This window comes from Tupaia chinensis, unplaced genomic scaffold (genome assembly GCF_000334495.1).
Source record: "Tupaia chinensis unplaced genomic scaffold, TupChi_1.0 Scaffold000140_1, whole genome shotgun sequence".
NCBI classification, from domain to species: Eukaryota; Metazoa; Chordata; class Mammalia; order Scandentia; family Tupaiidae; genus Tupaia; species Tupaia belangeri.
The window spans coordinates 9505397-9529132 of NW_006159610.1; the positions used below are offsets into that span (position 1 = coordinate 9505397).

Genomic DNA, 23736 nt, shown 5'->3' on the forward strand with positions numbered 1-23736 from the left:
CAGATTCTTAAAAAGAAAGTTATTTTCACAAGAAGCTTCTGAAGAAGTGTAAATCGGGGAAAGATATAATGTTTGGGAGTTAGGGTGTGGAGTGGTAGCAGCTGAAATGGTGAGAAGTGATTGGATTTGGTACTGGGAAGAAGTGTCAAATAGAGTTTATTTTATTTGGGAGATGAAGAAGATTCTGAGTGGTGAGGAGGGAGTCAAAGTCAGCTTCTTGAAGCCAATAGAAAAGTCTGTTTTATTTTTCAAAAAAACCTACCTTTTTGTGTTACAGTTGGGACTCTCAACTCCTTGGCTTCACCTTCAATGACATGTTCATTCGCATCTCCACCCGCCTTCCCTCTGAGTACATCTATGGCTTTGGGGAAACTGAGCACACAGCTTTTAAGAGGGATTTGAACTGGCACACATGGGGAATGTTTTCCCGAGACCAACCCCCAGGGGTAAGGGCAGAGTGGGATATTTGTTTCTGCCTGTCTTTGTCCACATTTTGTGCTTTGTCTTCTGAGACCCAGCTTGGATGGTCACATTCTACTTTTAGACAAGTGGGCCACTTCTCAGGCTCCTTTGTTTCTCATGCATTTGACTTACTTCACAAAGAAGACTAGATCCATCTTAGCTATCAAATTTTTGTTAAGTTTCTTTCTCAGCCACACCATCTTTTAACCTCCTGTCATTTCTCCACATGCCTCTTCAGTACAAGAAGAATTCATATGGTGTTCACCCTTACTACATGGGACTGGAGGAGGATGGGAATGCCCACGGAGTGCTCCTGCTCAACAGCAATGCCATGGGTGAGACGATGACAGTGTCACTCCTTCCAGTAATTCTTGAGTTACCTTAGAATATGTTTGACCCAGCTGCCTCTTGAAGTCAAAATTATCACCTTGTGGGCAGTGTTTTTTGTTTTGCTTTGTTAAAAATCACATTAGAAGAGATAGCAAACTGAGAAAAAGTGAGCGCCAAATATTCTGGAGGTCAGCTAGTGGAAGCTACTTGAATAATTTGAGTTCATGATGAAACTATGGATTATAACACTTGTTCTAGATGTGACAGTGTAAGGAACATTTATATGCTATGTAGTAAAAAGGTGGGAAAAACATGTATGTAAAAACTGTCAACATCAAATAAGGTCCATCCTGAGTTTTCAGTTTTGTACCAATGTCAATGTCCTGGTTTCAGCAATGTACAACAGTCATGTAAGATGTTATAATAGGGAAAAGCTGCATGAAGGATACATAAGAACTCTCAGTACTATCAGTATTTTCACAACTTCTTGTGAGTCTTAAACTGTTCTTAATAAAAGTAGTAGTAGTTCTTTCTTCTTCTTTTTTTTTTTTAGAGGTTTTTGCCATACGGCATGTGCACTTGCCAGAGAGAGGGAGAGAGAGACAGAGACAGAGACAGAGACAGAGACAGTGAGAGTGAAAGTGAGAAATCACCCCATTGGGGGAAATGACCATGCTACAATCCCTTCTGCTCCTTTCTCCTCTTGGGATCTTGGGCATGCATGGATACTGCCTGGTATGCATTTCAAGCCACCAGGTCTAGGACTTGAACCATGCTTAGCCACGTGGGAGTCCAGCAATATAATCACTACCCCATCTGCTGGCCCCAATGATAATTTTAAAAGAGCACAGTGACAAAATATATAATATTTTATATATTTATATATTATATAGTATTATACATTTTATATAATAAAGTACACCAAAGAAAGAAAGTTCAGGAATGAGACCTCCATAGACATTCACTTAACTTCTTTCATTCCATACAGGAATAGTGCAAAAATCCATGCTCTTAGCACTCTATAGAAAGGAGGATGCAGGAGGGAGTGGTGTGAATTTCAGGGGTACTTCCTCAGCTTGAAGTTTTCCAGCATGGTTGGTGTTTTCCTGTATTTCCAGATGTGACGTTCCAGCCTCTGCCTGCTTTGACATACCGTACTACAGGCGGTATTCTGGACTTTTATGTGCTCTTGGGGCCGACTCCAGAGCTTGTCACTCAGCAGTACACTGAGGTAGGAGGGAATTCAATTGTGTTATTTATGTCGCACATTCTGCATGACAAAAACCACATACATTCGTATAAATCTCAACTGATAAATAGAATGGTTGATCTTTCTCAGAGGTAGGGAGATTATGGAGTAAGGAGAAATAAACACATTCCAGTAACCATTAAATTCATAGCATGTCTTAGCGTGGCAGAGTAGCAGAAATAGTAGTACCAGTGGTAGTGGTGAGACTAATGGTGATGGTGGTGGGGATGGTAATGACAGCTGTGTTGGTAGAGGTGGTATGGAGGTGATGGTGATGGTAGTGGTGGTGATAGTGGTGGTAATCTTGGTGGTGGTGGTGACAGCAAGAATGATTGTGTTGGTGATGGCAGTGGTGGTGATGATGGTAATGATAGCTGTGTTGGTAGAGGTGGTATGGAGGTGATGGTTGTGGTGGTAATCATGGTGGCAGTGGTGGTTGTGGCAGCAGCAATAAACACGTAATACTTAGAGCACAGCGCTGTTACTTATTGCATGCCGTAGCACTTACATCTAACAACATATGGAGTCCTCATGCAAACATTGTAAGGCAGATGCTATTACGATTCCCAATTTATAGATACAGAGGTTACTTAACTTTTTACCTATTTATTTACTTTTAAAAATTTTTGCTGTAGGATGTGTGCATTCACCAGAGACAGACAGTGAGAGGGAAAGTGAGAAACCACACCACAGTCCCTTCTCCTCTAGTTTCCTCTTGGGATTTTGGGGATGCATTCACACGTGCCCAACATGATTATCAAGCTGCCAGATCTGGGACTTGAACTGTGGTTAGCAATGTGGGAGTCCAGAGCCTTAACCACCACTCCACCTATTGACCCCGAGGTTACTTAACCTTTGCCCAAGGTAGTACAGCTAGCAAGCCTGGAACCTATACGCTGTCCTGGGCATTTTGCCCCTAAGTTCTGTGCTCTTAGCCAGTGAGCTAGCCTACCTCTAGGAATTAGAATAAAATCAGGTTTTTCAGAATTCCCAGAAAAGAACCTCAAGGTTAGCAGGAGGCTTTCTCCAACGTGTCTCCGTGACTCTGCATCCTCTCAGTTTCTCTTTCTATTTGAATTTGTTATCTAGCTTGGGGCATGAAAAACACTTGTTACTGCATGTACAACTTCAATATTCATGGCTTCTCCTTTTAGAAGATTAATATTTTCTGTCTATTTTCTAGTTGATTGGTCGGCCTGTGATGGTACCTTATTGGTCATTGGGGTTCCAGTTGTGTCGCTATGGATACCAGAATGACTCCGAGATCGCTAACTTGTATGATGATATGGTGGCTGCACAGATCCCTTATGTACGTGCTCAGCTGTGGTGAACTAGCTCTGAACCTTCTAATGCAGGTGTCTTTATATCTGGGTTCCTTTATTCTTTATGGGGTTCTATAAAGACTTGAAGTCCTTTTTCATGCAGTATTGCACTGAGACTCACCATAGCACAGTAATATGGGGCAAGGGGACCCTTGTCCTCATTTCATGGAGATGGTAGCCCAAAGAATCAAAGTGATTTGCCAAAGGAGGAGGTTCCAGGGTTGACTCAGAGAAGTTTTTCTATCTCATGCTTCTTTCTCTTTTCTATGACTTCAAAAAATTTGGTCCCCTGCAAAATCCTTGGTTCCATAGAATAAAAGAACTCCCAAATAGTAGTTTTACTTAATGAAAAAGTAACCATCCAAATTCAGTTGGACCATTGTGTGTGTGGATGTGATAGGTCCCAACACTTTGTGGGTGCTCAGCACCATGTTCCATCAGCTTTGAGCTAAACTGGTGGAAAATAGGGAAAACCCTAGGATGGGTTTCCCGAAGAAGTGCATATTAAAATCAACTCTGTCCTCCCTTGAGAACAAGAGGGTCCAATAATTAAAGAATCGGTCTCATGAACCAGTACATATTTAATTTATTCTACTTACTTTTCTATCACTTCTATTCATTTCTATGAATTGAAGGTGTATCAGATATTATTTCATTCAAAATAAGAAAGCTGCATCTGATGACCTCGCCCCCACCCCCAAGATTAAATTTCACAAAGCAATTACAGGGTTTTTTTTCTGTCTTTCTTTGCTTTGTAGTATATTTGCTGCCCATACCATACTAGTAGTGGGTAGTTAGCCTTATCTTCTCTGAACGTGAATCACCGATAGTGAGGGACTTCTCTTGAGGAACATAACTACAGTCATCCTTTGTATTAGCAGTTTACGGAGCACTCTCTCATTCCATGTTTTTATTTATCTTCACAGCAACCTTGGCAAAGAGGCATTATCATCCTATTCTCTGCCAATTTAGATATTTTCTATGTAATGACTAAAAATTTGAAAAATGAGGTGAATTTCCCAGAAGCTGTATGCAACAAGTGACAGAACTGTAATTTGAAAGTCAGCCAAAAAATCCCTGGAGTTCACCACTGGGTTGGGCAGGAAGTTCCTATAAGGGGCCATGAGTTTTACCACCAGCAGCTTCTCAGGTGCCTGTGTCCTCCTCCAGGACGTGCAGTACTCGGACATCGACTACATGGAGCGGCAGCTGGACTTCACCCTCAGCCCCAAGTTTGCTGGGTTTCCAGCTCTGATCAACCGCATGAAGTCTGAAGGCATGCGAGTCATCCTCATTCTGGTTAGTTTTTTCCTGAATGTGGGGAGTCTGTGAGAATGAATGGGTTTTGGTGGAGAAACCACTGTACTATCTTTTTTTCTTTCCCTGTTACAGGAAGAGAAATTCAAAAACAATTTAAAAGTCTATTTCCCAGGAGTTACAGAAACTCCACAGTTCAAGTGGAAGCTAGAGACTTTTCTGTGGAGGAGTTCTCTCTATGCCCCATCATTCTCTGGCTTTGGTTTTCCTACCGGACTTGTGCTTTGATTTCAGGACCCAGCCATTTCTGGCAATGAGACAGAGCCCTATCCTGCCTTCACTCGGGGTGTGGCGGATGATGTCTTCATCAGATATCCGAATGGTGGAGACATTGTCTGGGGAAAGGTATGATCTAAGTAGAAGTGGCCATCCCAGCCCAGGGGTGGGTCATTTGGTGTGTTCGTGTGTGTTGTTTTTTGGCTTTTCTATTTGAGCTCTGAGGTCAGAAGTTCTCATTTTCGTAATCAGTTTTTGGAAGTCCTTTTTAAGCAATGTGGTTGTATTGTGGAATCCACTTTTTTCCAAGGTCATGCCTACATGACAATCAAAGTATGTGAATACTCTCAGAAGTATGGTTTATAGTTTCTTAGGAAATACTATTAATATATAAAGGGAAATTATCTAATATATTTCTGTTGAACATTTTTCTTCTACAGGTCTGGCCTGATTTTCCTGGTATTGTCGTTAATGGGTCTCTGGACTGGGATAGTCAAGTAGAGGTAAAAGGCTCTTTGTGGATGGATGTTGGGTGAGGTCAGCGTTGCTAGAAAAGGACAGCCAAACTCAGGGGACTTAGTGTGCCTATACCATAGATAGGGACTCGGCCAGAAAGAAACCTAGCAGAGTGTGTCGTGGGAGTCAGTCTGTACCAGTTACTTCATGTGTAATATGACAGAACTGCAAAGAGCTTGTGGAAAAACGGAATGAAAGTATCAGTTTATTTTGGTGCAAAACTTTTTTTGAATCCTTAGTCCAGCAGGTGGCATGGTGGTTAAGGCATCTGAATCCCGTATGACTGACTGTGTGGTTTGACTCTGGGAGCCGATGGCTTCAAAAACACACTGGAAGCATGTGAGCTTGTGTCCAAAATCCTGAGAGGTGAATGGAGTAGAAGGGATTTCAGCAGGGCCATCCCTCCTGGAGAGTGATTTCTCACTTTCCCTCTCTCTTTCTCTCTCTCCATCTCTCTCTAGTGAGTGCATGTGCCCTATGGAAAACTTAAAAAAATTTTTTTTTAATCCATGCACACTGTTTCCTTAGCATGCATTTTCTATGAACTTTTGAAGACCCCTTGTACTTCACTCCCAATTGGGATTGGGACACAAGTATTATTATCCTCAGAATTTAAGACTCAGAGAGATTAAATTACTTGTCCATGGTTTTAGGTGATGAGAATGTTAATTTTAGATCCAAGACTTTCAAATTCTAAAGGCCCATGAAATTTCCACTGGATGACACTTCTGAAAAATACTATCTTTTCTCTGCATTACTAATACCATGGTTTTTAATACCTTGTTATTAGTACCATGTTATTAATACCTTGGTTATCTTTCCTTTTTTTTTTTTTTTGCCATGAAGTATGTGTGCTCACCAGAGAGAGAAAAAAAGTGAGAAATCACCCCTCCCCTTCCCCCACAGGATGTCCATACCACAATCACTTCTCCATTCTCCTTTCAGGATTTTAGTCATGCATGTACACATGCCCAGTGTGATTTTCAAGCCACCACATCTGGGATTCAAACCATAGTTGGCCATGTGGGAATCCTGTGCCTTAACCACCATGCCACCAGCTACCCTCTTATCCCCTTTCAACAGTCTATAATGCTTGTCTTCAGTGATTGGGTCTTTTTCTTTGCACATCATTTTTCATAGAAAGACTTCTCCACCTTCATGCATATAAATCTTGCCCCACCCTAATCCTTCTTTGAGTTTCTCAACTTTGCTTTTGACATCTTTTTCCAGCCTTATGGTACAACTTACTCTCTTCTGGGAACAGATTCTTGTGGTAATGGATCCAAGTAGCCCATGCTTCTGGACATGAATCCCTCAGCTTCACTAGGCGTTTGCTGCCAGAAGTCCACTTGGTTCCTTAGTGTCCAGGAAGCCTTCAACCTCATGCTCTGGCCATGATGTGTGCTCAGTGAACTGCCATCCTGTTTGCTTTGTTATTAATTGTTCTGATTCTGTGAGTGAAAATCTCAGGATGGGATTGGAGACCTTCTGGAGAGCAAATACCTTTCCTCCTTACCCTCTTTAGCTCTTCTTCAATGATGATTATTTTTTTCTGGACAAGAATTATAGCTGGGTATGGTAGCCTGTGTGCCCTCCATAGAAAAGTTGGAAAGACAAAAAAAAAAAAGACTTATTTCCCAGGGCAGGGCATCTGCAAGAGTTGAAGGGACCAGGAAGCTGGTCTCTGGGAGGTTAGCGACGTGCTGTAAGTGGAGTCTGCCAATTTTGCCTGGATCATTTATTAACTAGAGTATCAGTATTGTGGGAACAGAGCACAGCAGTTGAGAATTTATGTGTTAGTCACTCAGAAGTCAGGGACAAAAACTTTTCTTGGTAGGTCTTTCCATACAATGCAGTATTCTAGACAGTGGTCAGAGGAGCAGGGCACATTGTTAATCCTAGAGGAGAAGTCTTGACATTAGGCAGAGCTTGCATGGTCTGGAAACTAAGGACTCAGATCTGGATCAGCTCTGATAGAGTGGCAAGATTAGATGGCAAGCCAAAGAGATCAGTTGCCTAATGTCTCTGAACTCCTGGATCCGAAAGCCATCAGCCAGTAGTAGCACTCTAGATACAAAATGAGATGTCCACACTTGGGACCAGGCTGCTAGGCTCTTTGACTGTGAATCTTTATTTCCTGGCAGCAGAAGTAGTATTAAAACAGAAATTGACTGGAGCAGATTTTGAAGATTGGCAGGAATGATTCAAAGTTAAAGATTGTTTTCCTCTTGTCTACTACTTACTGAAAAAGTATCTCTCTCTATCATCTATCTCTTTTTCTATCATCTACCCATGTCTACTTATGTATCATTATCTATCTCTGCATATTTATCTATCATTTTTCTTTCTCTCTGTACATTTATCTATCATCTAGCTATGTCATATATCAGATAGGGGTTCAGGGAAGAGTACCTAGCTTCCTATTTTCTTCATTACTTCTCCCAGAGGATCACTTAAAGTTTGGTGGTCCTGGCAGTCCACCTGGACACAAGACCCTGTAAGTTCAGAGAAGTTCAAGGTCACGGGCTTCCTAAGTTCCAAATCTTTACACTGACAGAGGGGCCACTTCAGCAATCAAGGGCCTGCCTCCTACTGCCTTGTGAGGCCCACAGTTCATTGGCCATTAAGAGCAATACTGCCATATTGAGGGCATGTGAAGATCTGTGGGGCACTGTGGACTTAACACAGTTTCTGAGGAAACCAATTCCTGATCAATAGTGATCAGGAATGCTCGTACTCTGATTGCAAGGAGTCTCTACATCCTATTCTCTTGCCCCACATGCTAATCGTGCCTTGGATAAGAAACACTTCATTGAGGGTCATGAAATCTACTAGGTAGGCCATGAGAGACTCTCAACAGATGAAATAGTTATAACTATTGGGTTGTCAGAAATGTCATGACGCATTTTTGCATAGAAAACCAGAAAAGACACATCATGACTTTTCTGACAGTCCAATATTTATATTAATAAGATTCACTTGGTGAGACTGCTGGGTGTGAGGCTACTGATGTCCAGGTTAGGTCTCACTGAGTAGGCTATTAAAATACAAACACAAATAAACAGCCAGGGAGCATATGAAAAGCAGATTTCTAAATCTGAAGCTCAGAGATTTAGTTCAGAAAGTCTTGGGTAGGGTTCAGAAGCTGCATTTTGATAGCACATAGTGGACTGTGATAAGTGATCCTGGAGCAGCTAGGGAAGTCTCTGGCTGAAGACCAGGGAAAGTCAGGGCAGAAGTAACAAAGCAAGAGCAGGCTGTTGCCAGGAGGTGCAGAGCCAGCACCCTGAGAATGGCGAAACACTTTCACTACATGGGTAAGCATCACCTGAGTGACATTCGATGAGTTTGGTAAATTTTTTCATTGCGTCTCACAGGGGATGTAATTCTAAGACATGGTTGATATTGGCTCTATTTATTCTAACCCTCCTTCTCCCCACCCTATTCCGTTATTTCTAACCTGGCCTGAACTGGAGCTCTCAAACGTGTGAAAGTTTCTCTTTGTCTAGGTCCATGACTTCTACTTCCATTTTCTAATGAAAGTCCTCCTTGGCATCCCCAAGCCTCCACTGCAGGGTTCTCAGTGATGCAGCTTGCTACCCTCTGACTTTCCTGTGAGCCAGATCCTGTGTATACCGATTTGATTCTGTTTTCCTCTTGGTATTCTATTCAACCTGTATCTAGAGGTGTGGTTCCTACTTGCCTTTTGTGTCTTGTATAAAAGAACTGGAGTTCCCCTGGATCGAGCCCTCTTTAGGTTGTTCCCGTTACCACTGCCACTAGCATTACTTAGCTCTTTAATTCTTAAAATGCAGTGAATAGAATAAAGGAAGCTGTTCACTGAGACGTACAAAGGTCCATAACTTCCCATAACAGGTAGAGGGGGCATGTAGCAATTTATGAATATTTGCTACTTCTAAGTGATATGAATCCACAATTAAACACTAATTATTTGTTTATTTATTTTAGAGAGATTTTTGCTATAGGGTGTGTGCACTTATCAGAGAGACAGAGAGAGACAGAAAGCGAGAAATCACCCCCTAGGGGGATACTCACATAGCAATCCCTTCTCTTCCATTCTCCTTTTGGGACTTCGGGCATGCATGCACACATGCTTGGCATGAGTTTCAAGCCATTGGGTCTGGGACTTGAGCCACAGTCAGCTACATGGGAGTCCAGCGATGTAACCTTTATGCTATCTGCTGGTCCCCTTTATACTATCTGAATACTTATTTTATGTCAGTTTCTAAGCTAAGTACTGTGGGAGATATAAAGATTACTCAAAAAATATAAAACTATTAATAGCTCTTTGCTATTTATTTATGTATTTATGTATTTATTTTCAAGAAGTTTTTGTCTATAGGGGGTGTGCCCTGAGAGGTAAACAGAGACAGTGAAATGGAAAATGAGAAATCACTTCCTGGGGGGATGGCCATGCTGCAATTCCTTCTTCTCCATTCTCTTTCTGGGATCTTTGGCACACATGCACATGTACCTGGCATGATATTCAAACCACTAGGTCCAGGGCTTGAATCGTGGTTGAAAATTTTGGAGTCCAGCAATGTAACCTGCTGGCCCCAATAACTCCTTACTCTCTCTCTCTCTTTTAAAAGTAATTTTAAATTAATTTATTTAGTTATATTTATCCTTACTATTATTTTTTAAATTTGCTACAGGATATGTGCACTTACAAGAGAGAGGAGAGAAAGACACACACACACACACACACACACACACACACACACAGAGAGAGAGAGAGAGAGAGAGAGAGAGAGAGAGAGACAGTGAGAAAACAAGCTACCAGGTCTGGGACTTGAGCCACAGTCTGCCATGTGGAAGTCTAGTACCTTTACTCCCATGGGCCTCGCTCCTTGCTCTTAAAAAGCTTACAATATAGTCTCACTTGTCTATTTTTTGGGATTACTGCCTGTGTTTTAAGGCTCTTAATTTAAGAAATCTTTGCCAGGGACCAGCAGTTGGCATAATGGCTATGTTGCTGGACTCCCATGTAGTCAACCGCGGCTTGAGTTCCAGACCCGGTAACTTAAACTCACGTTGGATGTGTGTGCATGTGTGCCCAAGATCCTGAGAGGAGAATGGAAGAGAAGGGATTGTGGCATGGCCACCCCCCCTGGGGGGTGATTCTCGCTTTCTGTCCCCCTCTCTGTCTTTCTGGTGAGTGCACGTGCCCTATAGCAAAAACCTCTCCAAAAAAAAAAAAGAAATCTTTGCTTCATATCTTCAAAAGTTTCCCCTATAATTCCTACTAGTAGTTTTATAATTTGAGACTTTGTATTTGAATCTTTGATTCATTTTGAGTTGATTCTTATTAATGGTGAGAGACAGGGGTCCAGTTTAATTTTTCTGCAGGTAGATATCCAGTTCTTCCAGTACCATTTGCTGAAAAGATTTTCTCCACTGCATTGTCTTGTACCCTTTGTTCAATGTCAATTAGCTGTATGATTAGAGGTTTATTTCTGGAATCTTTATTCTGTTCCATTTGTCTATGGATCCATTTTTATTTTTGCCAGTATCATGCTATTCTGATTATCATAGCTTTGTAATATATTTTGAAATCAAAATAGGAGAAGACTCCTATTTTATTCTTTTGATTCTATATAAATGCTAAGATTGTTTTTTCTACTTCTTTAGAAAATTCCATTGATATTTTGATAATAATTGTATCAAGTTTGTAGAGCGCTTTGGATAGTATAGACGTTTTAAATAATATTAATTCTTTAAATCCATGAAGGCCACGCCACAATCCCTTCTCCTCCATTCTCCTCTCAGGATCTTGGGCATGCACGCACACGTGCCCGGCGTGAGTTCTAAGCCACCGGGTCCGGGACTCGAACCGCGTTCGACTACGTGGGAGTCCAGCGACATAGCCATTACACTAACTGCTGGTCCCTGCACAGTATTGCTTTGATGATATGGGATTATTTTATGATTCCAGATTAGTTTGATATATTTTTCTATTTTTTCTGAGGAATTTCATACTTTATGGCAAAAATTGAGAGATCTGAAAATATAATAGTGAGCATAAATGTGGATACCAGAGACTGTAAGGAAGGAGAGTGGATGGTACAGGGTGGGTGTCAGGTGCAAAGGGAAGAAATATTTAACAAAAAAAAAGTAAATTTATCTGTTGAAAAATTATAAGTATTTTATATACTGGGTTGCCAGAAATCTCTGATGCATTTTTGCGCAGAAAACCATAGAAAAATACGTCATGACTTTTCCAGTGACCTAATACATCATGATGGGAACCTTATATAAAATGTGAAATTAATCTGGGGTGGGGAAGGCTTACAGTATAGTTAAAGAGCTATGCCTTGGGTCTACTTTTCAAGTTAAAATAAAGGCATTGCTTTAATTTGAAGAAATATGAAGAGAAGGGGAGGTTGCAACTTTTTCTCTAAACCCTCCCAATTTATATTATAAATAATGGCCATTTTTATGTGCTTCCAAAACCATAGAAAACACAGATGCCTACTCATCAGTCTAATACCATGAGAGTCACTCCTCCCCACCCTAACTCCTGGTGAGAATAAAACAGGAGAGGATGGCCTGTTTCCTTCCAACCTATTGTACTGCATGTGTGGTGTCTGCCCTTCCAAGCTGCAGTCTCTCCCTGGCTAGTGCTCTATCTTTGAGGAGCACTTAGGAAATGGCAAGACAGAGTTGAGAGTTAACCATCGAATACCACTGATAGCAGGCTCACCTATATAGGGTGTTGATTGTTACCATTCATGTTGACATGAAGAGAAAAACAGTGTATGGAAATTCTCCAAATGCTGAGAAGGTATGTCATTTGTGTTAATTTATCCTCTTGCACTCAGTGGTTTTCTTTTTTAAAAAAATTTATTCATTATTATTATTATTTTAGTTTGACCAGAGAGAGACAGAGACAGAGAGGGGAAGTGAGAAAGTAAGCCACCAAGTCTGGGACTCGAACCATGGTTAGCCATGTGGGTGTCTAACCACCATACTACCTGCTGGCCCTGCACTCAGTGGTTTTCTAATAAGCCACAGATATTATTGAGGGTCCGTTCATACTATGTATCCACAAGTAGTACAGTACAGACCTTTTCATGAGTTAAGTTCTCAGTGAGTACCTATCGGCTTTCTGCTATATTTGGGACAAATGAACTATTCTTCATTTTCCTAGCAATACCGAGCTTATGTGGCCTTCCCAGACTTTTTCCGCAATTCAACTGCAAACTGGTGGAAGAGGGAAATGGAAGAACTGTACACCAACCCACAGCAACCAGAGAGGAGCTTGAAGTATGATGGCATGTGGATTGTAAGTGTATATATGTCTGTGTACACGTGGGCAACGGTGTGGGTGTATCTCTCTTTGTGCATTTAAGCATATGTATTGCTGACCTTTAGCCAAGAGGATAATAATCATCCAAGAAAGACTTTGGACATATCAGACAGTACTTTCCCTAGTCAGGACTGGAATAGCATTGGTATCCCTCACTCCCTGTACCTTGTCTGAAGTTCTTACTGTGAAACCTCCAAGGTGACAACTAGAAATTCCTCGGAACTTCACTGGCTTTGTACTCTGAGGGGGATGTTTTTAAAACACTGTGGTCAGTCATTCTGTACAGATTAATTGAACTTCCAGCTAATTCTCATCAGGATTTGATACACTTCTTGGTCTGGCATATATAAGGATTATGAGATGTTGAATAGTTTATTCACTACTTCGTTGTCTCTGAATTGACAGGATGCAATTACCTTAAGAAGTAAGCTCTGTCCCTGTTTGACATTTCTAGGATATGAATGAACCATCTAGCTTTGTGAATGGGGCAGTTCCTCCAGGCTGCAAAAATGCTACTCTGAACCATCCTCCCTACATGCCACGTAAGGACCCTTGGCCTCCTCTGCTGAGGGAGCTGTGGCTAGAAGGAAGATGACTACTGCAAGACCCAAGGTCCACCTCGACACGCACAGAGCATGTCCTCTGGGTCCTCATTGCTACTGTGGTTTTCTGGGGGCAGGGACAAAAGCACTTCCAGCACTTTACCCACTTGGGCATATGCACATTACCAGACTTGTTGGGTGAATTTCTCAAATTTATTCAGAAAGAACTTACAGTGTAATGTCTCCGAAGGATTTTCATGGCTAGATTTCTTGGTTGTTCTAGCTTACATTAATTCCTACACAGGAATCTGTTATTCCCAATGCATGGGAAGTAGTGGCTTGCCCTGTTTGTGGAGGAGATGGACTTTGGAGTCATGCTCATATCTTGGCTCTAGCAATTATTCACTCTGTGGGTTGTGTGACCTTCCACAGGTTACTGGGTATTTCCAAATCTCAGTTTCATAAATTGTAAAAGGCAGATAATGATATTTTCTTCACAGTATGATGATAAGAATTATATGAGGGCCAGCAGGTAGCTTGGTAGTTGAGGCACTGGATCCCACATGGCTGACTGAGTGGGTTAAGTCCTGGACCCACCAGCTTGAAAAGCACACCAGGCACCTGTGCCTGCATGCCCAAAATCCCAAGAGGAGAATGGAGGAGAAGGGATTGCAGTGTGACCATCCCCCCTGGGGGGAGGGATTTCTCACAGTTCCTCTCTCTCTGTCTCTCTCTAGTGAGCACATGTACCCTATGGCAAAAATTTAAAAATAAAAAGAATGGCATGCAATAATTTGCACATTCAAAGCCTAGATCACAGCCTTCACACAGTGCTTAACAGCTGCATATTCTTTCCCAGACCTCTGCTTTCTCCAACAAACTGTTGAAAACACCTGCAGGTGCCATTGCAGCTCAAAGCTGAGCACTGTTTTTATGCTGCTGAGAAGGAGAAGAGGGATCCATATAAGGATCAAATTGGTCTTAAGATCTAGCGTTCATCCCTTGAAGAGAGGTCAGGGATAAATAAGATTAGGACTGGTTTTCACATCACTGGATCTTTCCCTTTAGATCTGGAGTCGAGAGACAGGGGCCTGAGCAGCAAGACCCTGTGCATGGAGAGCCAGCAGATCTTGCCCGATGGATCCCTGGTGCGGCACTATGATGTGCACAGTCTGTATGGGTGGTCCCAGACCAGACCCACATACGAGTGAGTCACTGCTCTTTACCATTTGGTATAGCCTACAGGGACGGCCACTGACTGGAATATCTGCCCTACCTTTCCTTTCATTCCCTGTTCTAAGGGGTTAAGAAGGTTTTAACTGCTGCGACATAGCAATTCTTGTTTATTAAGCAATCACTTATTAAACATGCAGCCAGGTCCTGTCTTTATAATTAAGAGGATAGATTTAAATAACAAATGACCCTGCCAGTGAGGAACTAATAGTCCAGTGGGAGAAACGGACATGGAGACATCGATAAATATTACACAGTGCAACTGGTGCTGTAGTAGCTGCATCACAAGAGGCAAAGGGAACACAGAAGACTGGACAGCTCTCTTTCATTTCAAAAGTAAATCATCTCTAGTAGGATTTCTTTCCCTCCCTTCCTTCCTTCCTTCCTTCTTTTCTTTCTCTCTCTCTCTTTCTTTCTCTTTCTCACTCTCTGTCCCTTCCTCTCTCCCTCCTCTTCTCCCTCCCTCCCTCCCTCCCTCCCTTCCTTCCTTCCTTTCTTCTTTCTTTTTACCTTTCTTGTACAGTCTATGAATGTTCTACTCAATTAGCTCAGTCCCATTTTGTGAGGTCAATGAATATTATGCATTATCTTAAGGAAAGATTTATCAAACCTTTCACCCTCTTCTTTCTGAAATATAGAAAACCAAGTATTGAATAAATAAATCATAAGACTTAGTGACTTCTTACAATTTGGGGGCAATCCAGTGAGTTTACTATAGATAGAGTTCTCTGTAAAACACAATGAAAAGACATGAATTATCTCCATCATCTGGAATCAGTCAATGGGGACTGCATATAGACTGGATTTCCATATCCCCTCCAATCATGCTGCAAACATCTGGTTACCATGCTCTTGACTCGAGAGCTCTGGGGGGTGTGGTAGAAGCTCTATGACCTTTTGTCTCCTGCTCTACTCTCAACTCATCTCCTTGTTCCCCTCCAACCAGAGCCGTGCAGGAGGTGACAGGACAGCGAGGCATTGTCATTACCCGCTCCACCTTCCCCTCTTCTGGCCGCTGGGCAGGACACTGGCTGGGAGACAACACGGCTGCATGGGACCAGCTGAAGAAATCAATCATTGGTGTGTGGGCTTGTTCCCAGGCCTTTGCTGGCAGAGAAGGGAGTTAGGATCTTGGTAAAGGAGGCAGGTCATGGGAACTTGGTTTGATGCAGCCATTGTTCTCATTGCAGGCATGATGGAGTTCAGCCTCTTTGGCATATCCTATGTAAGTGTCCTTTGCATCCCTCCTAATCAAGAAGATGGTGATATCTTTCATAAATCATCAACAGGCTTTTGTCACTTTTTCTTGCTTCAGACAGGAGCAGATATCTGTGGGTTCTTTCAAGATGCTGAATACGAGATGTGTGCCCGCTGGATGCAACTAGGAGCCTTCTATCCCTTCTCAAGGAACCACAACACTATTGGAACCAGGGTAAAAATTAGCTCCTACCCCAACTGTTTTGTGTCACTTGAAACACAACCTACATATGTGAGCTACAAGTAATGCAGCCCCCTAGGGACATCTTCAGAATTGTGAATCCTTATGCCTCAATGGACCATATTCCTAAGTACTTAGATTATTGTGTTCATTTAAGCAGAATTGAGCCAAACATATCCCAAGAAGAATGTCTTATGTAAAGAATTTATCAGGTACCCTGGGAGACCTTCTGTGGCCATTTCCAGTCTATTAAGAATATTGGGCCAGCAGATGGCTTGGTATTTAAGATGCTGGATCTCACATGTCTAACTACATGATTCGGGTCCTGGACTCAGCAGCTTTAAAACCTTTACTGTAGGCACATGAGTATGTGTGCCCAGAATCCTGAGAAGAGAATGGAGAAGGAATTACAGTGTAACCATCCCCTCGGGGGGGGGTGGGGGGGTTACTTCTAACTTTCCTTCTCCCTTGTTCTCTATGCCTTTGTATGCACCCTATAGCAAAACACTAAGGAAAAAAAAAGATTATTCTCTGTGTCTCGTCTATAATTTTCTTTAGTTTAGCTGTTGGCAATCTTCATTTGGAACAAGCCTTCAGTTTCTTAGATCCCCTAGGGTGAGCTTCACATCCTCTTCTTTTTCTCCTTTAGAGACAAGACCCTGTATCTTGGGATGCTAACTTTGTGAATATTTCCAAGAAAGTCCTACAGACCAGATACACTCTGTTGCCATATCTCTACACCCTGATGCACCAGGCCCACACTGAGGGCATCACTGTTGTGCGGCCTCTTCTCCATGAGTGAGTATCTAGCTGGGACCTACATGACTAATGGATAATTGATTTTATTCTGGGGGGTGCAATTGGGGCAAATGCTTCTTTTAAACTGAAAATGTGATGGCTTTTTGGCATTAGTTTTCTGGGCATAGACCATAATATACTACTCCCCTTAGCCAGTGAAGAGTACCGTGTTACACAGAATAATTTCTTTCTAATTGGCCGTGTGAAGATCTATATCTATCTATCTATCTATCTATCTATCTATCTATCTATCTATCTTTTGTAGCAGTTTGACTATGTGGACCCAGGTAAAAATGAGCTCAGGTCACAAAAGAAGGCATGGGGGGTGAATTTGAAGAACAAAAGCTGTTTTTGCATTTTAAATGTGCCATGCATGGTTAAGAAATATGGAAATATTTTATAGTAGAGAACATACTTAAATCCAACCATTTCTGATGTTCAAGGAAAGTGGCAGATAGAAAGTAGGGGCTGTGTGTTCCTTGTTAAGTGAGACCAAGGGTCAGTGTGAGGATTGCAGCTGGCTTTCTGACTTAGATCTGAACTTAAGGAATTTCCTTGGGACCTGGGGCTGGGGCCTGTTGGGGCTCTGACTGTGGACCTTGGTTTCTCTTTCCAGGTTCGTGACAGACCGAGTGACCTGGGATATAGATAATCAGTTCCTGCTGGGCCCAGCCTTTCTGGTCAGCCCTGTCCTGGAGCCTGTGAGTATGGAGGCCTGCATGGGTGGAGGATCCCAGCTGTGGGCCTACATAAATAGAAGTAGGAGAAGAGGCCTGGGGGGAGCAGGGTTTCTGAGACATGGTTCTTATTCTACCTCTCTCTCTCTCTCTCTTTTTAAATATATTTATTTTATCTTTTGTAGCAGTTTGACTATGTGGACCCAGGTAAAAATGAGCTCAGGTCACAAAAGAAGGCATGGGGGGTGAATTTGAAGATCAAAAGCTGTTTTTGCATTTTAAATGTGCCATGCATGGTTAAGAAATATGGAAATATTTTATAGTAGAGAACATACTTAAATCCAACCATTTCTGATGTTCAAGGAAAGTGGCAGATAGAAAGTAGGGGCTGTGTGTTCCTTGTTAAGTGAGACCAAGGGTCAGTGTGAGGATTGCAGCTGGCTTTCTGACTTAGATCTGAACTTAAGGAATTTCCTTGGGACCTGGGGCTGGGGCCTGTTGGGGCTCTGACTGTGGACCTTGGTTTCTCTTTCCAGGTTCGTGACAGACCGAGTGACCTGGGATATAGATAATCAGTTCCTGCTGGGCCCAGCCTTTCTGGTCAGCCCTGTCCTGGAGCCTGTGAGTATGGAGGCCTGCATGGGTGGAGGATCCCAGCTGTGGGCCTACATAAATAGAAGTAGGAGAAGAGGCCTGGGGGGAGCAGGGTTTCTGAGACATGGTTCTTATTCTACCTCTCTCTCTCTCTCTTTTTTAAATATATTTATTTTATTTTTATTTTTTTTAGCTAATCCACTAGTTAGGTGTTCTGGGCTTCAGCTCCCTCATCTCTAACATCAGCCTAACAATTCTAGCTCATAAGACAATCAAGGAAAAGACCTCATGATATACATATTTTAAGATTAATCATTTCTTTATTAACTCATATAAGGCATACAGGGCCAGATAGAGGCAGTCATGTAAAGAATTCATTATAGTTCTCTATCATCAATAAAACAAAACTTCCCAGGAAAATCGCTTACAGCAATGTGTGTAATCTTGTTGCTGCTGGCTAGGCACTCCTTTCCTTCCTTCCATAAGGGATCCCCGAGGTGGCAGGAGTCATTCCTTTACTTTCTCTGTTGATATCTAGGCTTCTGGTTAAAATACCAGCTAATTGTACCCTCCAAAACTCACATTGTGTCTATAAAACTTTCTTCTGTCACAGACTCAACTTCAGTTGTCTCTCTCTTTGGAGAGAGTATGGGACAAATCTGTAAGCAAATAGTGAATTCCACTCCTGCCTCCCACCCCGAAGTCCTGGATCCCAAAGAACTATGGAAGCCACTCGTTTTGAGTAGGCAAATCTCTCCTGCTTGAAAAGGAGGAAGGGAAGGAAGGTCTTCCTGACATGTGGGACTCTAGAGAGATAGAGAGATGAGGCAAGTGGGTCTAAGGCTATTGCTGTTGTTTAAGCCCCTCCCCTATGCAAATTGGTTGCTTTGTCTTAGATAACAGTGCCCACAGCCTGCACCTTGTTTGTGTTTATCTTTAGAATGCCAGAAACGTCACTGCATATTTTCCTAGAGCCCGCTGGTATGATTACTACACGGTAAGTCTTTCTGAATATTTATACAATCTGAGAGAATGGCAGCGTGCAGTCTGTCCTTAAGGCGGTACTATGTTAAGACACTGATACATGCTTTCCAGCCTGGGCTCTTCTGGGAAGGAGTAGCCATCACTCTTCACGTGAGCCTAGCCTCTGTCCTGAGTTCACATGTCGACTGTCCCTTTCACTCACAACAGAAGATAGCTTTGGAAAGATGAAAGAAATCATTCAAGAAGCCTATAATTGATGGTGCAAGCTACTTAGAAATAAAGAAAATTCTAATGGTTAATTAAAGTGAAAATGTCATAGTTGAGATTAATAAAAAATATCTCCTTAATTGAATTCATAAGTTTGGGGTACCTATTCCCTGTTTTAGGTCAGAGGTTGACAAATTATGGCCAAGAAACAAATCTGGCTCTCAACTGTTTTTGTAAATAAAGTTTTATTAGAAGACAGCCACGTACATTTGTTTACTAGTCAATAGTAAGTGCTCTTACTTCTGAGGAGGCAGTTCTCAAATGGAGGGATTTTTGTCAACTGGAGGTCATATGGCAAGGTCTGGAAACATTTCATGTTGTCATAGTGGGATTGAGGCTGGGGTTGGGGTTGGGGAATTGCTACTGGTGTCTAGGGGGTAAACACTGAGGATGCTGCTAAACATAAAAAACATGCAGGCAACCCTAGAAATTATCTGGCCCAAAATGCCAATAGTGAGGAGACTGAGAAGCCCTACTCTAGTTGAAAATGAGTAAGTCCCATAAGAACTAAGGTTTATTACTCAGGTGAGAGAGAGTACCTCTCTGTGTCACATGTGAGGTAAGGTAAGGTGTCAAATATAAAGGCAGATTAAGTTAAAGGGAAGGTTTGTAGGGTAAGTCAGCTCACTTCACTGTTTCCAGTTACATATTAATCAAAGGTGTTGGTTAAGTTGATGGAAGCACTGAGGGGAGATGGAGAGAAAGTGAAAAGAGAAGGTCTAGAAATGCCATTGTGGACAGTGTTAGGATCCAACAAGCAGTGAATGAAAGGATTGTCCAACCTCCTCTAGATGTGCTGTGTGAAACAGAAGCACACTGAGGGGTGGAGGTCTGCTGTGATCCATGCCACTATATCCCATGTTTTATAGATTGTATTGTAGAAACCCCAAAAGCAAGGGTCCCTGACAAGATGTTATAGCAGCAAAGCAAAATTTCATACAGCATCTGAGTGAGTATGGGAAGAGTAATCACAGGTGTGCACTGAAGGGGGATAAACAGGCCAGTCTAGAGGGGTGGGTGAAATGCCTGGTTTAGGAAAGGGTGTCCTCTCCCTCATCAGCTCTTGCCTTCTTCTGGCCGACAGGGTGTGGATATTAACACAAGAGGACAGTGGAAGGCCTTGCCAGCCCCTCTTGACCACATTAATCTTCATGTCCGTGGGGGCTACATCCTGCCCTGGCAGGAACCTGCACTGAACACCCATCTAAGGTAAATGGTGGACCTCTGGTTCTCCTTTACACACCACGTATCTCAGCAGTTTGTAATGAAGCCCACTCGCATGTGAACATCACTCTCAACCCCAGAAGCAATTGTACTAAACACTCATTGTTTTGTTTGCTTGTTTGTGTTTTAATCTTTTTCAAACTCTGTACTCTTTGAACAATTATTGACAGCTATTTTAGATCAAGTGGGTGATATGATAGATCTAAGAAGTGACATTTGGGATAGTATAATGGTTATGTCACTGGACTTCCACGTAGTCAACTGTGGTTTGAGTCCTAGACCTGGCAGCTTAAAACTCATGCCGGGCTTGTATGTGTGTGTGTATGTATGTGTGTGTATGTGTGTGTGTGTGCCCAAGATCCAAGAGGAGAATGGAAAAGGAATTGTGGCATGGCCATCACCTCTGAGGATGATTTCTCTCTTTCTGTCTGTCTCTCTCTGTCTCTCGGGCAAGTGCATGCAACTTATAGCAAAAAAATCTCTCTCTCAAAAAAAAAAGGTGACATTTGAAATGCAAGTCAAAATAGAAGCATTCTTGATTCATGATAGTTTTAGAAGCATATCTGGATTTTAATTGACTCTTCCCTAAGAAAATGTTTGTTGAAAAATTGGTTAAGTCGTTTTATAACTGATACCCAAGGTTGAGATTTCTCGTGTATAAGATTTAAAAATTTGAGGCCTAAGCCTATATGATAACAAATAACTAACATCAAGTGAGCATTGCTCTGTACATAGAACTGTTTTAACATGGGGATTTCTATTTAGAGACTATCTATTTTTGCTTAACAAAAGAAAAATTAAATCTTGTGAGGTAAAGATTGTCGCTGCCCCCATTCCACATAGAGAACAGAGAAAATTTAAGAGTCTAAGTGATTTAATCAGTCACACAGCTAGAAAGTAGATAAGTAGGGGATAAGGTTTATGTCCCTCTATTAGCAATCATAAAATGTTAAACTCCCTATTAATTTGATTCTACAGACTCAAAAGCCAAATATTTAGGACATTTGTAAACCAAACTCGCTGTACATGCTTTAGGAAATTAATTCATGAAAGTAAAGTAATTATAGCATTAGGATTTCCCTCACAAAGGGGGAAGGAGAAACCCAATTATTTGTTTGTAATTTCTTTTCTTATAAGAATTAATTAATTATTTAATTTTAATTTTTCGGGGAGAGAGAGAGAGAAAGAGGAAATTTGTGAAAGCAAACTATATGGTCTGGGTCTTGAATGTGTGGTTGGCCATGCGAGAGTCCATTGCCTTAACCACCATGCCACCTGCTGGCCCCTGCTTGTAATTTTTTTTGTTTTTTGAGAGGTTTTTGCTATAGGGCACGTGCGCTTGCCAGAAAGACATAGAGAGACAGAAAGAAAGCAAGAAATTCCCCCCCGCTGGGGGGGGGGAGGGCCATGCGGCAATCCCTTCTCCTCCATTTTCCTTTTAGGATCTTGGGCACACATGCACTTGCACCTGGCATGAATTTAAGTCACCAAGTCTGGGACTCAAACTGTGGTCAACTACATGGGAGTCCAGTGACATAGTCATTATGCCATCTTCTGGTCCCATGCTTGTAATTTCTTCAAGAGCCTTTACAGAAAAGTCCCCTTGAGTCTTTCATTCACTCATTCAATCATTCTGACATGAAGTCATGCTGCTGATGGAGGTAGAACTGGAAGAAGGGTGGAAGTGTCTCGAAGTCTGTCATCTAGTTTTCAGTCCCTTGAGGCACTTCCTTTGCTCTTTTATATTTTTATGAAAACCCTTGTTTTTCAGTGTGGCTATGTTTTTGGCTAATGTCTCCCTCCTTCCTCACTGCAGTCGCCAGAAATTCTTCGGCTTCAAGGTTGCCTTGGATGATGAGGGAACTGCTAAGGGCTGGCTCTTCTGGGATGATGGACAGACCATTGGTGAGCAGGAGTTGCCTGAAATCCATGTCTTTACCACTGACAAAGTCCCTATATATCTAATAGCCTTGCTTTTCCATCTTCCATGTTAAAGCAAGTTCGCATTTTTCATATAGTCATTTATCACTTCAAATGTATAATCCATGTTGCACATAATCCTTATACGTCATGAAATGAAGCTTAGTTCTGAATATACTGTTGAGTAATTTACCATTACTCAACTGCCCATGTCCATGTGGAAGGCAGCAGCATGGGGGCCATAGTATCATCAGCCCAGATAAACTTGTACATGATTGGTCGAGGACACACTCCCTAACTATACAGTTTACTGTCCCAGTAAGAGGTTCAATGTCTCTATAAGTTGTACTGTTTATTTTGAGAATGTCCCATTAGGGGAATTGATAAACTCTCAGAAGGAAGATTCAACCATCACTAGCAATTTTAGACCAGTTCTGTCCATTTGAACTTTCTACAATGATAGAAATGTTCTATATCTTCTGCTGTACAATAGGTAACTATTAGGCATATGTGACTATTGAGCACTTAAAATTTGACAAATGCGTCTGAGAAACTGAGTTTTAAATTTTATTTAATTTTAATTAATTTAAAATTAAGAAGCTATGTTTTGCTGGTGGCTACTGTCTTGGACAGCACAGTCATAGAGGATAACCAATGGCTACTGAGTGAATGGTGAGTAAATCAGAAAAAGAGTAGCATGTAGGAAATAGAGAGAAAGCCCCAGGGAAGTATGAGAGGCAGGATGAGAAAACCTGAAACAAGGCTTCTGATTAGTCCACCTGCACTGGATATTCCTAGCTTCATCTGCTCCATGGGTCAATGACATAAATAAAGAGTAAAGGACAAAGAAATCTTTTCTTTGGCTTTCCTTATTCTCTGGAGATCACATTTTAACTAATAACTCTCAAGATAAACCCATCAAGACCTCAGTCTCAGAGTTTGTGTATGTGGGTGCACCTGCATATATATGCACTTATGTGTGCATCTAGCAAAAGTAATCTGGAAATTTTGAGGTGGCATGGAAAATTTGGGGGATAGTAGACCAAAAAGAAGAAAAGAATTTGAAAGTGGAATTAGGAAACTGTATTATACAAGGTGACTGTCGAACATTTTGTATAAACTGAGATCCGGTGCAGAGTCTTATTAGCCTTCACAAAGAGGCTACAAAACAATAGCCCCCTTTTTCATATTACAAAACAGTACTCTGTGAAGGAGAAAATTGAGATTAAAACTAAAGTGATCCCTACTCTCTGAACCAAGACAAGCAGGCAGTTAGAATTCTCACTGCAGGGCGAGGTCCTATTTACCTTGTTGTTC

The 23736-nt window shown here is 41.8% G+C and overlaps 1 protein-coding gene across 1 annotated transcript in view; it reads left to right on the forward strand.

Annotated features, from left to right (window-relative positions):
- MGAM (maltase-glucoamylase) overlaps nucleotides 1-23736 on the forward strand; it is a 101222-nt gene that overhangs the window by 72035 nt on the left and 5451 nt on the right. Inside the window, 18 exon segments of the mRNA XM_014586456.2 lie at nucleotides 278-446; nucleotides 701-797; nucleotides 1911-2023; nucleotides 3225-3350; nucleotides 4534-4662; nucleotides 4915-5025; nucleotides 5337-5399; nucleotides 12584-12718; nucleotides 13197-13284; nucleotides 14353-14491; nucleotides 15464-15597; nucleotides 15708-15742; nucleotides 15833-15949; nucleotides 16605-16753; nucleotides 17370-17454; nucleotides 18965-19021; nucleotides 20360-20484; nucleotides 22316-22404. Of these exon segments, the coding sequence (XP_014441942.1) occupies nucleotides 278-446; nucleotides 701-797; nucleotides 1911-2023; nucleotides 3225-3350; nucleotides 4534-4662; nucleotides 4915-5025; nucleotides 5337-5399; nucleotides 12584-12718; nucleotides 13197-13284; nucleotides 14353-14491; nucleotides 15464-15597; nucleotides 15708-15742; nucleotides 15833-15949; nucleotides 16605-16753; nucleotides 17370-17454; nucleotides 18965-19021; nucleotides 20360-20484; nucleotides 22316-22404 (1961 nt within the window).